This window comes from Schistocerca piceifrons, chromosome 9, assembly GCF_021461385.2.
Source record: "Schistocerca piceifrons isolate TAMUIC-IGC-003096 chromosome 9, iqSchPice1.1, whole genome shotgun sequence".
Lineage (NCBI taxonomy): Eukaryota > Metazoa > Arthropoda > Insecta > Orthoptera > Acrididae > Schistocerca > Schistocerca piceifrons.
This window is the reverse complement of record NC_060146.1, coordinates 190,733,022-190,747,354: the sequence shown is the minus strand read 5'-3', so window position 1 is coordinate 190,747,354 and position 14,333 is coordinate 190,733,022. Positions and strand designations below refer to the sequence as shown.

The 14,333-nt window shown below is 45.3% G+C and overlaps 1 protein-coding gene across 6 annotated transcripts in view; it reads left to right on the top strand.

Moving 5' to 3' along the window:
• Positions 1 to 14,333, top strand: part of LOC124717355 (echinoderm microtubule-associated protein-like 2) — a 655,376-nt gene that overhangs the window by 493,615 nt on the left and 147,428 nt on the right. For all 6 annotated transcript variants that reach the window (XM_047244186.1, XM_047244189.1, XM_047244188.1 and 3 more), the window contains exon 3: positions 4,987 to 5,232. In XM_047244186.1, coding sequence (XP_047100142.1) covers positions 4,987 to 5,232 — 246 coding nt within the window. The remainder of the gene's footprint in view (positions 1 to 4,986; positions 5,233 to 14,333) is intronic.

Genomic DNA, 14,333 nt, shown 5'->3' with positions numbered 1-14,333 from the left:
GACGCACGTCGTATCTTAGTTGGCAGGTTAGATACCGCCCTGCCCTAGTGCAAACAGTGTTGTCATGCAAGGCATCGACGCGGCCCTGGTAGCAAGCCCTGAGGCTCCGTACAGTGTGAGAGGACGCAGCAGTCGGAGCAACTGTGGTCACATTAGAGCAGACCACGACCCGAGCAATTACGGGGGGGAACAGCTGAACAGCTAGGACTAGAGCCAGGTGGCGTGAGGCACGGACAGAGCGGCTGTGTGCACGCGATGGTCTGGCCGCCGACTACACACGTGGCGGACGGGCTGAAGGTCTGGGCCGCGGAGAATCGCTCGCAGCTGCAACGGGCTTAAACGATCACATTTACGACTGCACCTAAGTTCCGGTCTGCCGGTACAGCCGTGTCCGCGCGCGCCAGAAAATGCTACCTTGGCTGACACTTCCGGAGAAGAAGCGGAACCGGATTCTTTACGCAGGTGTCAACTGAGGAATTCGCTGAAATTTATAAAGTGAAGCCGTGTTTACCGAAAGTGGGAAGTGAGGTGTACCATGGAGGAAAGTGAGAAGCTGCTTACAACCAGCTCACAGAAGAAAGCTACCAACAAGCCTGCTACATCTATATCGTCGTTTACATACATACCCGGGAAAGCAGCATATAGGGCGCGGCGAAAGGTACCTTCTACCATTACCAACCACTTCTTTTCCTGATCCGCTCGCAAATGGAGCGAGAGAAAACCGACTGTCTAGTGTCTCCACAAGAGACATGATTTCTCTCATGTTCGCGGTCCTTCACGTGAAATGGGCGGGAGTAAAATCGTTCTACAGTCAGCCGCAAATGCCGGTTCTCTAAACTTTACTTACTTGTGTTCTCGAAAAGAACGTCACCTTCGCTCCACGGATTCCCTTTTGAGTTCACGGAACATTTCCGTAACACCAGCGTGGTGATGCAACCTACCGCTAACAAACCTAACACCACGCCTCTGAATAGCTTCGATGTCTTCCTTTAATCCCATCTGGTGCAGATCCCAAACACTCGAGCACTACTCAAGAATGGGTCACATTAGTCTTCTGTATGTACACTCCTTTAGAGATCAGCTACACTTTTCTCTAACTCTCCCAGTAAACCAAAGTCGACCATTCGCCTTCCCTACAACCGACCGTACCTGTTCGTACATCTCATAACGCTTTGCAATAGTACACCCAGATATACAGGATGGTCCATTGATCGTGACCGGACCAAATATCTCACGAAAATAGCGTCAAACGAGAAAACTACAAAGAATGAAACTTGTCTAGCTTGAAGGGGGAAACCAGATGGCGCTATGGTTGGCTACGTTATGTATTTTAATTTAAAAAACCTACCTGTTACCAACGGTTCGTACTTACACGTTTCTGACTATTACAGCGCCATCTATCACAAAGCGAAAAAAGTGGTCCAACTAAAACATTCATATTTCTTTACGTACTACGCGTTTATGTAATAAAAATGGGAGTTCCTATTTAAAAAAACGCAGTTGATATCCGTTTGACCTATGGCAGCGCCTTCTAGGGGGCCAACCATAGTGCCATGTGGTTTCGCCCTTCAAGCTAGACGAGTTTCGCTCTTTGTATTTTTTCGTTTGACGCTTATTTGGTGAGATATTTGGCCCGCTCACGATCAGTGGACCACTTTGTATATACCGTATGTGATCTGGCTGGAGGCAGTTCGCTCCGCGCTCTTGTATGTGCAAGTGCTGAATAAACCTTCAAATGAAGTTAGTGTTCGTCATTCATCTAATTACACCTTCTTCTACGTAACAATATCAGCATACTCTGAAAGGAACCTGACTGGTATGATGTCTGGACTGGAGACCTTGCCTTTATTAAATTATTTAAGCTGGTTCGCTACGCCGAGGATGTCTGCTTCTAAGTTACCAATGGGAGCAATTGTTCTTGATTCGAATTGTGGAATATTTACTTCATCTTCTTTGGCGAAGGAATTTCGGATAGTGTGTGTAGTAACTCCGCTTTAGTGGCCCTGTCATTGATGACAACGTCATTGCTGTCTCTCTCACTGAAGTTATTGATTGCTAGTGGTGTATTTTATATACGACTATATTCTCTTTGGGTTTTCTGCCAGATTTCGAGACAGAGTTCCGTTGTGGAAACTATTAAAAGCATCTGACATTGAAGTTTGCGCTAAATTTCGAGCTTCTCTAATACTTCGCCAATCTTGGCGGTTTTGCGTTCTTTTAAATTTGGCATGCTTTTTTTCGTTGCTTCTGCAACAATGTTGTGACCTGTTTTGTGTAAAATGGTGGATCAGTACGATCTCTTATTAGTTTATTTTTTATACGTACAAGACATGTGAGAAATGTAGTGAAACAGATAATGCTGCAAGCGATATGGCAACTTTGTAATGTTCTACTTTTGTAGACCGGTGAGTTCATCCCTTCCAGCTGCCCATTCCCAGTTTCAGCTCCTTACAGCAATCATGTGATATCTGAGAGCGCCGTTGGTGAAGTTGTGTTTACGTTGTGTGCTACGAAAATGGAACAGCGGAATTTAGAGCAACATTATGCCATCAAGTTTTGTGTTAAACTTCGGGAATCTGCGAGTGTGACCTTTCAGAAGTTGAAACGGAGCTATGGTTCAGAAGTTGAAACGGAGCTATGGGGAACATTCCTTATCAAGAGCGCAAGTTTTTCGCTGGCACAAATCATTTTTGCAAGGTCGACAACACGTTGAAGTTGAACCCCACTCAACGAGACCTTCAACTTCAAAACTCAACAAAACGTCGAGTCCGCAGTTTGTGGTGTAGTGACTAGCATTGCTCCCTCTGGATCACAGCATGCTGGGTTTGATTTCCGGCGGGGTTGGGGATTTTCTCTGCCGGGGACTGGGTGTTCATGTTATCTTCATAATTTCATCATCATCATGATTTGTGACAGTGACTATATTGGATTGTGAAAAAAATTGGACTTGGTAAAAATTGGACTTGGTAAAAATTGGACTTGGTAAAAATTGGACTTGGTAAAAATTGGACTTGGTAAAAATTGGACTTGGTAAAAATTGGACTTGGTAAAAATTGGGACTTGGTAAAAATTGGGACTTGGTAAAAATTGGGACTTGGTAAAAATTGGGACTTGGTAAAAATTGGGACTTGGTAAAAATTGGGACTTGGTAAAAATTGGGACTTGGTAAAAATTGGGACTTGGTAAAAATTGGGACTTGGTAAAAATTGGGACTTGGTAAAAATTGGGACTTGGTAAAAATTGGGACTTGGTAAAAATTGGGACTTGGTAAAAATTGGGACTTGGTAAAAATTGGGACTTGGTAAAAATTGGGACTTGGTAAAAATTGGGACTTGGTAAAAATTGGGACTTGGTAAAAATTGGGACTTGGTAAAAATTGGGACTTGGTAAAAATTGGGACTTGGTAAAAATTGGGACTTGGTAAAAATTGGGACTTGGTAAAAATTGGGACTTGGTAAAAATTGGGACTTGGTAAAAATTGGGACTTGGTAAAAATTGGGACTTGGTAAAAATTGGGACTTGGTAAAAATTGGGACTTGGTAAAAATTGGGACTTGGTAAAAATTGGGACTTGGTAAAAATTGGGACTTGGTAAAAATTGGGACTTGGTAAAAATTGGGACTTGGTAAAAATTGGGACTTGGTAAAAATTGGGACTTGGTAAAAATTGGGACTTGGTAAAAATTGGGACTTGGTAAAAATTGGGACTTGGTAAAAATTGGGACTTGGTAAAAATTGGGACTTGGTAAAAATTGGGACTTGGTAAAAATTGGGACTTGGTAAAAATTGGGACTGTGTACAGGCGCAGATGACTGCGCAGTTGAGCGCCCCACAAAGCAAACATCTAACATGTCGAATGTATGCATGTTCTTGAGAGATTTTTCCTCCAGAACAAACTGAGTTTTCTACAGATATTTCGCTGAAAGGGTCAAGAAACGGTTGACTAGAGTGAGACTGGACATTGCAGGCATGTGGGTTCAGCATCATGACAATGCCCCATGTCACATGGTCGCTTCCATCGTGGAATTTCTGATGGTTCAAATGGCCCTTCAAATGGCCCTAAGCACTATGGGACTTTACATCTGAGGTCATCAGTCTTCTAGACCTCAACTACTTAAACCTAAATAATCTACGAACATTGGATACATCCATGCCCGACGTGGGATTCGAACCTGCGACCGTAGCAGACTCGTGGTTCCGGACTGAAATGCCTAGAACCGCTCGGCCACAGCGGCCAGCGAATTTTTTATCTCAAAAGGCATTTCTGTTGTTCCAAAGCCCCAATATTTACCTGATCTAAGCCCGCGTGACTTTTATCCTTTCTCCAAAGTGAAAAAGTCTTACAAAGACGTCATTTTGGGACTCTGGGAAACTTTCAAATGACTGACATTTTAAAAGCCCGTACCAGTTGGAGCCTACTAGCAAGACTAGGCCAGTGTACAGCAGTGTATATCTGCCGAAGGCAACTGTTTCAAAGGCGACAATATTGTTGTTTGAAAAAAATAAACCTTTGCTAGGTGAAAAATGAGATATATTACTTTCTTCACACACACCTTGTTACGAATAACACTGTACGTTCCATCCTCCTCGTGTTGGAAAAGTAAACGGCAGGAAATGTTTTGTTTAATATAGTTGCCGGCCGGAGTGACCGAGCGGTACTAGGCGCTACAGTCTGGAACCGCGCGATCGCTACGGTCGCAGGTTCGAACCCTACCTCGGGCATGGATGTGTGTGATGTCCTTAGGGTAGTTAGGTTTCAGTAGTTCTAAGTTCTAGGAGACTGATGACCTCAGATGTTGAGTCCCATAGTGCTCAGAGCCATTTGAACCATTTAATATAGTTTCTTCTGACTACGACAATTGAAATACCCATCCACTGATGTCTTTCACTCCGAAAAAATTAGTGAATGTGACGAGGAGACGAGGCTGTGCTATGCTGCGACGTAAGAGGTGTGTAGTGTACTGCAGTGTTGCTGTTGTGTGTTGCAGGCGATATGATGGAGGCGGACGGAGAGTCACTGCGAGAGCGCGTCTCGCAGCTGGAGCGACGCGCGCTGTCGCAGGCGGACGAACTGGTCTGCCTCCGCGCCACGCTGGCGGACGCGCTGCGCAGGTTGGCAGCCCTGGAGGCCCGCACTGGCCAGCCTGCGCCCGCCGCCTCGCCGGCCATCACCACCACCTCCTCCAGCGGCAGCCAACAGCACCACGGCACACTCACCAGGAACGGCGTGCGCGGTGAGTCCCCGTTATTTACACTACTGGACATTAAAATTGCTACACCACGAAGATGACGTGCTACAGACGCGAAATTTTACCGACAGGAAGAAGATGCTGTGATATGCAAATGACTATCTTTTCAGAGCATTCTCACAAGGTTGGCGCCGGTGGCGACACCTACAACTTGCTGACATGAGGAAAGTTTCCAACCCATTTCTCATACACAAACAGCAGTTGACCGGCGTTGCCTGGTGAAACGTTGTTGTGATGCCTCGTGTAAGGAGGAGAAATGCGTACCATCACGACTTCATAAAGGTCGGATTGTAGCCTGTCGCGATTGCGGTTTATCGTATCACGACATTGCTGCTCGGTAGGTCGAGATCCAATGAGTGTTAGCAAAATATGGAATCGGTGGGTTCGGGAGGGTAATACGGGACGCCGTGCTGGATCCCAACGGCCTCGTATCACTAGCAGTCGAGATGACAGGCATCTTATCCGCATGGCTGTAATGGAACGTGCAGCCACGTCTCGATCCCTGAGTCAGTAGATGGGGACGTTTGCAAGACAACAACCACCTGCACGAACAGTTCGACGACGTTTGCAGCAGCATGGTCTATCAGCTCGGAGACCGTGGCTGCGGTTACCCTCGACGCTGCACCACAGGCAGGAGCGCCTGCGATGATGTACTCAACGACGAACCTGGGTGCACGAATGGCAAAACGTCATTTTTTCGGATGAATCCAGGCCCTGTTTACAGCATCATGATGGTCGCATCCGTGTTTGGCGACGTCGCGGTGTACGCACATTGGAAGCGTGTATTCGTCACACCACCCGGTGTGACGGTATGGGGTGTCATTGGTTACACGTCTCGGTAACCTCTTGTTTGCATTGACGGCACTTTGAACAGTGGACGTCACATTTTAGATGTGTTACGACCCGTGCCTCCACCCTTCATTCGATCCCTGCGAAACCCTACATTTGAGCAGGATAATGCACGACCGCATTTTGCAGGTCCTGTACGGGCCTTTCTGGATACAGAAAATGTTCGACTGCTGCCCTGGCCAGCACATTCTCCAGATCTCTCACCAACTGAAAACGTCTGGCCAACAGTGGCCGAGCAACTGGCTCGTCACGATACGCCAGTCACTACTCTTGATGAACTGTGGTATCGTGTTGAAGCTGCATGGGCAGCTGTACCTGTACACTCCATCCAAGCTCTGTTTGACTCAATGCCCAGGCGTATCAAGGCTGTTATTACGGCCAGAGGTGGTTGTTCTGGGTACTGATTTCGCAGGACCTATGCACCCAAATTGCGTGAAAATGTAATCACATGTCAGTTCTAGTATAATATATGTGTCCAACGAATATCGGTTTATCATCTGCATTTCTTCTTGGTGTAGCAATTTTAATGGCCAGTAGTGTATTTACTACCCAACTTGCCGTTGTTTCGCAATTGCTAAATACGAGGGTCATTTCAGAAGTTGTACACATTGTAAGATGGAACGAAAGGAAAATAATTAATTTTACAAACTACTTTTACATGTCTCCAGTACAAAGAGGCGACTAAAGTCATGGGTTGCCTCCTAATATCATCTGGGATCTCCTTTTGCCCAGGGTAAGGCGTGGACTGAGTAAGTCCTTGGAAATCCCCTGCGGAAATACTGAGGCCTGCGATATACTTGATGGTGCAGGATTTTGTACACGAACAAACCTCATCGTTACGTCCCATAAATACACTATGTGATCAAAAGTATCCGGACACCTGGCTGAAAATGACTTAAAAGTTCGAGACGCCCTCCAGCGGTAACACTGGAATTCAGTATGGGGCTGGCCCTCCCGAAGCCTTTATGACAGCTTCCACTCTCGCAGGCATACGTTCAATCAGGTACTGCGAGGTTTCTATGGGAACGGCAGCCCATTCTTCACGGAGTGCTGCACAGAGGAGAGGTATCGATGTCGGTCGGTGAGGTCTGGCAGGAAGTTTGCGTTCCAAAACATCCCTAATGTGTTCTGTAGGATTCAGGTCAGGACTCTGTGCAGGCCAGTCCATTATAGGGATGTTATTGTCGTGTCACCACTCCGCCATAGGCCGTGCATTATGAACAGGTGCTCGATCGTATTGAAAGATGCAATCGCCATCCCCGAATTGTTCTTCAAGAAGGCGCTTAAAACATCAGTGCTGGCCTGTGCTGTAATAGTGTCACGCAAATCAATAAGGGGTGCAAGCCCCCTCCATGAAAAACACGACCACACCATAACACCACCACCACCTCCGAATTTTACTATTGGCACTACACACGTTCACCTGACATTCGCCATATCACACCCTCTGATCGGATCTCCACGTTGTGTACCGTGATTCATCATTCCACACAACGTTTTGTTCAATCGTCCCAAGTTTACGCTCCTTACACAAAGCGAGGCGTCGTTTCGAATTTACCGAAGTGATGTCCGCCTGCGTAACTGGTTGGTAACAAGCTCACCTTCCATGCTAACGGGCCCGGGTTCGATTCCCGGCCGGGTTGGCGATTTTCTCCGCTTGGGGACTGGGTGATACGTTGTCCTCATCATCATTTCATCCTCATCACCAGTGCGCTGGTCGCCCAATATGGAGTCGAATGAAATAAGACTTGCACTTGGCGGTCGAACTTCCCCGAATTGGGGCCTCTGGCCAACGATGCCATATGCTCATTTCCATTTTTTACCGACTTGATGTGTGGCTTATGAACAGCCGTTCCACCATGAAATCCAAGTTTTCTCACCTCCCGCCTAACTGTCATAGTACTTGCAGTGGACTCTGACGCACTTTGGAATTCCTGTCATAGTCATAGTACTGTCATAGTCATAGTACTGTCATAGTTGCAATGGATGCTGATGCAGTCTGGAATTCCTGTGTCATGGTCTGAATAGATGTCTGCCTATTACACATTTCGACCCTCTTCAACTGTTGGCTGTCTTTGTCAGTCAGCAGGTGAGGTTGGCCTGTACGCTTTTGTGCTGTACGTGTCCCTTCACGTTTCCACTTTACTATCACGTCGGAAACACTGGACCTAGGGATGTTTAGGTGTGTGGAAATCTCGCGTACAGACGTATGACGCAAGTGACATCCAATCACCTGACTCTTTGAAGTTGGTGAGTTCCGCGGAACACCCCATTCTGCTCTCTCACCATCTCTAATGACTATCGAGGTCGCTGATATGGAGTACCTGACAGTACGTCGTAGTACAATGCACCTAATATGGGTAACATATGTTTTTGGGGTCTCCGGATACTTCACATAGTGTATTCGACAGGATTCACGACAGGTGATTTGGGTGGCCAGATCATTCACACGATTTGTTCAGAATGGTCTACAAACAATTCGGGAACAATTGTGGCCCAATGACATGGCACATTGTCACCCATAAAAATTCCATCGTTGTTTTGGAACATGAGGTCCAAGTATGGCTGCAAATCGTCTCCAAGTGGCCGAACGTAACAATCTCCAGTAGTCATTGATCGCTTTAGTTGGACCAAAGGATCCACCACCAGATTGCATAGTCTCTTGTTGAAAACTTGGGTGCATAGTTAGTGGGTTCTGCGCCACACTCGAACCCGTCCGTAAGCTCTTACCAACTGAAATCTGGACTCATCTGACCAGGCCACAGTTTACGGGCGATATCGTCCTCTTAGCGAAGACACTCGCTCCGATCGTCTGCCGCCGTAGCACCTTAACGCCAGATTTCGCCGCACTTCCCTAACGGATCCGTCCTGTCTCCCACACTGATTACTACTGTCACTTCACGCAGTGTTGCTTGTCTGTTCGCTCTGACAACTCCACACAAACGATGCTCTCTCGGTCGGTAAGTGAAGGCCGTCGGCCACTGCGTAGTCCTTGGTGAGAGGTAATGCCTGAAATTTGGTATTCTTGAACACTCTTGACACTGTGGATCTCTGAATATCGAATTCCCTAACGATTTCCGAAATGGAATGTCCCATGCGTCTAGCTACAACTACTGTTCCTCGTTCAAAGTGTGCTAATTCCCGTCATGCGGCAATGATCATTTCGGAAGCCTTTTCACATCAATCATCCGGCTACAAATGGTAGCTCCGCCACTACACTGCCCTTTTACACCTTGCGTACGCGAGACTACCATCACTTCTGTCATCGCAGGGTATCATCTCCATTCTTGCTCCCGGCCGGAGTGGCCGAGTGGTTCTAGACGCTTCAGTCTGGAACCGCGCGACCGCTACGGTCGCACGTTCGAATCCTGCCTCGGGCATGGATGTGTGTGATGTCCTTAGGTTAGTTAGGTTTCAGTAGTTCTAAGTTCTAGGGGACTGATGACCTCAGATGTTAAGTCCCATAGTGCTCAGAGCCATTCTTGCTTGTGGCAGCTTCCCAACGATTTCCAACTTCAGTATGTCTGATACGGCACTTGATTGCCGAGCTGCCTGATAACTCGGGCCATCTGACTCTAAGTTTCATCCATCAGCTATATCAAAACGTTTTCAAGTGAGTCGTTCCTTCCATTAGCGAAACAAAGCGAAGTCTGGTAGCCTCATATCAGGACAGCCTTGTGGGTGGGGAAGTATTTCTCATCCACATGTGTCTAGCGCTTCTCACACCGGTAGGACAAGATGCTGTCTTGTTCTATAGTGGAAAACGAGGACACCGTCTTGCGAGCATTTCACGCCTCCTCTAACGAATTTTCGGACGCGAAACGTTTTGCAAAAACTGTGCAACCGGCAGCGCAACAATCAACTGTTCAGGCTGAGGTGGTTCGGCAGTTCTCGCTAGCCGAGCAGTCTGTTTTCCTCGCACACTTTTTTGCGCACTATTTCATTTGCTTCAGTATGTCTAGTGAACTGCAGAGTGACACTGTGGAAAGGAGTGCAAGTGTAGACACGACAAAAGGAAAAAACACGAAGCTGGAAGAAGCACTGGAAGAATGACATTGGACACACAAGTGAATACCGGAGATTTCATTTTTGCAGTTGAACAACGTCCCGCAATTTGGGACACCAGTTCTGAAGCTTACCGTAATAAGCAGTGAAAACTAAACGCTTGGAATGAAATTATTTGTTCACTCCTATCGGATTTTGAGCAGGAGTCCTTGGTTGAGAGTAATAGCTAACCTTTTAAGTACAGGGTGTCCCAAAAAGAATGACCCGATTTTAAATAGAATTATTTATTAGGAAGAAGGCCTTAACACCAACAAATTGCATACTAAATTACTCAAAAACGACAAGTTTATAACGATCCATCAAAAATGTTCAATATGTCCTCCATTGGCTGCACAGTCGACATCTAGCCAATAGCCGAATTCATCCCAAACTGAGCGTAAGGTGTCTTCTGTCACTGAAGCTACAGCAGCTGATATTCTGGTTTTTAGTTCATCAGTGTCACGAGGTAAGGGAGGAACGTAAACACATTGTTTAACATATCCCCCACAGGAATAAATCACGTGGTGTTAAGTCAGGGGACCTAGGAGGCCAAGAGTATAAAGCCAGCCAGGTCTTGCGGTCCTGTACGCCCTATTCAACGTTGAGGCACGTTGGCATTGAGGAAACTGCGCTCGTAGCGACATCTAGCGGATTTTTCCTGAAACTCTAGACCATGCCGATTACATGTAGCGCTGTTTGTTACCTAGTGACATTTGTCTCAATATCGTTAAACGTTAAAATCTGGTCATTCTTTTTAGGACATTGAGATGGTTGCCGCCAGCGTCAGTTGCAGTTTCTGGCGATTCCGGCTCAAACCACCACGTTGTGTCGTTTATTTTCCACCACCGCGTCGTTGTCGATTTAACAGTCCAGCAGATCCACCTCTGCGTTGCAAATGTTTTGAGTGAAATGCGCAGTCGATGCGCTGCTGTTTTCACGTGAATTCTACCAACATTGAGAGTTATTTAGTTCTCGGGGGTTTGTAAAATTCCTGGATTCATGTGTCGTCGCTGTGCAGCCTATGAAAAGGATTGCGGAAGACTCCCAAATAAATTCCAAAGCGCAGTGCAGTTTTAATACCAATATATTTCCAGGACTCTGGTGTCCGAGCCTGGTGAACTGTACCGGTTACATCACATGTACACAAAAGTTGACATCAAACGACACAGAGTTCACGCCACAAAAGTCAACAAACGAGTGAGCCTACAGTACATTTGCTCGCAACCCTAGCCAAACAACGAGTGCCCGAAGGCGCCTGCGTGACCTCTATTTATACTTTTGTTAACAATTACCTACAATGAAAATTACAATTTTATGTAAAATCACAATTAAAAGTTAAACCGAATATGAGCTACATATTGCTAAAAATTTACAATCTCAGTGCTGAACAAGGTGAACCTATTTTCAACTTAGTTAAGAGTTAATATAACATTTTCTGACCAATTATGTTACAGGTAACAATTATATTTCTAAATTTGTTTATAACAAATTAACTAGTGCCTGAATTTTAGTGCTAACATATATCGGAGATGCAAATAACGTGCTTTATTTATATGTTCTATTTAATTTGCTGTAGTAATTTTATAATTATAGGTTTACTGGTACATTCTGACCATGTGCTCGATTTCTTTGGATTAGTTACAGTATTAATTTCACATTTATATTGTGTTAGTCACATAAGAACAATGTTAAATGCTTTTGGCACATTCAAAATACACACGGTGGCTTTTACACACATGGTTTCAGCAAAGCATCGTTTTCGAATTATATGTATACTGAAATAGAATGTTGTATCTGACCCATTATACCTTCCACAAATGCTATATTACACATTAAACATTTACATTTATCATAGCAGCGTTGTTTTATATACGACAGTGGTTATTTATGTATGTAATTTGGAAGCAGGTCACTTTACATTTTGTTCTTTATGTCGAAATTATTGCATTTGAAACAGTTGTTTAGCTATTCACATTGGACAATTAGGACTGGTGTTTATCTTCAATTCTTTCCGATGGGTTCTGATCGGTAGCAATGAGATACAGTAATATTTCAACATCCCGTATTTAAAGCAAAAAATTTAATAACTTTCAATACGATTTATCAGTTTACTTACCTCAGAGTGATGACGAGTTTTTTTCGGGTGAGATACACTTTCTCATTTTCGTTTCTTTCCCGGTAATATCAGCCTTTATTAACGACAATAACTCAAAAGAAAGACGATTTAGACATTCTTTGGTAATTTAAAAAAAAAAAACTTGCTGTCGTCTAAACACAGTTCATGAAAAAGAGTCTAATACAACGCTTTAGATTCCCTTACCGATGTCATGTGGTGTACATGCATCTTCCTTCGCCTTCTCTTTTTCATTAAAAGTGGTAGGAGGCGCACGTTTGTATAGTTGTCCAACGTGTTCCCTGGTCACTAGTGCACAGCGAACTGACGATGTGATGGCCAAACCGAGTGGTGGTGGCAGGACTGGCGAACCAGTGTAATGGGTCCCGTTTGGCACAATGCCCCGCCAAGACTCGGTTGGCTGCGCCGCCTGGCATCCTAGTGTAATAAGGGCCTTACAGACGTCCACTTGAGCACTCCATTTGTAGCGATGATTCCATTAAAACCGCACGCAAGGATCGTAGTCGGTTTCACTTTAGATTGTTGGCGGCGGAATGTTTTCGCGCGTGTAGACTCGGAACTCTCCCATTGTCACGACTGCAACTTTAGTGCTGACACAGAATCTTGTTTCCAGGTTTTATCAAACATTATTCTTCTGTTCGATAACGTTGAAGCAATTCTTCTCCATCCAGGATGAAATTTTTACTCTGCAGCGGAGTGTAGGCTGATATGAAACTTTCTGGCGGATTAAAACTGTGTGCCGGACCGAGACTCGAGCTCGGGACCTTTACCTTTCGCGGGCAAGTACTCAACTAACTGAGCTACCCAACCACGACACACGACCCGTCCTTACACCTGCTACTTCCGTCGGTATCGTCTCTCTCACCTTCCAAACTTCACAGTAGCTCTGCTGCGAAACTTGCCCGCCAAAGGCAAAGGTACCGAGTTGGAGTCTCTGTCCGGCACACAATTTTGATTTGCCTGGAAATTTAATTTTTCTGCCATTCTTTTGCGACCTCCTTTCTGCTCTTCGCCCACATCAAACGGATCCTATCTGGCAGCAATTTTTCTCGTCTTTAACTTTCCAGTTACGATTCTTTAAACTGAAAGGACAGACAATTTGACCTCATGTGCAGTTTCCTCACATGTTTTTCGTCGATCCAGTCTCACAACGTTTTTAACAATAAGCTGAGGGGTGTAGTCTGTTGCCGTTGTTGGTCCTCCACTTATTTGGTTGTTCTCAGTGCTTTCCCGCCCTTCGCGGAAATGAGCAGATCACCGTGACACTGTGCTACAATCCACTACACTATTCCCACACATCTGTCTCGAAATGCTGTAAATTTCCGTTGGTTTCCTTGCACTTGTGGATCGATATTGATATAGAAACGCTGGTTACTAAGTGTAATTAGACCTGACTCGGTTTCAGCTTCCATTTTAAAACTCAGTTACTCATGACACAGAGACACGAACCAGAAAACACAAGTACGACCATCATGCCTAAACTCTCGCTCACAACTGATACGAATTTCAATTTGATCACAATGTGCAGGACTTTTGGAATGACCTTCATATGAATGGGTACTGAATACACGTCCTAAACTACTCCTCCCCTGCCCTCTGTCCATCTCCTCCTTCTCCCCCTCTCTCTCTCTCTCTGTGCATCACCTCCTCGCCCTTCTCTCTGTTCATGTACTCTTTCCATTCCCCACCCCCCCTGCCTCCCCCACCCCATAGAATACTAAAATAGAACAAACACAAATTTCCATTTTGAAGATAGGCATAGTTGTTAAGACATTGAAGAAACTCAGTTCATTTGCAAATAGCATAAAAGACCCTCTGTTTCAAGATATAAATGCTGCAGAACCAATGAAGTGTGGCTGAAAATCCAAATGTTATGTATGTATGTATGTATGTATGTATGTATGTATGTATGTGTTAAAACAGGAACCTACTTGTAAAAACGACAGAGAGGCTACACCCCACTGTAGCCCTCAGTGATTCACAACCCCACAACAGGCTACAGTAGTCCATCAACACCACCACCTCCCCACACCAAACCCAGGTTTACTGTGCGGTTTGG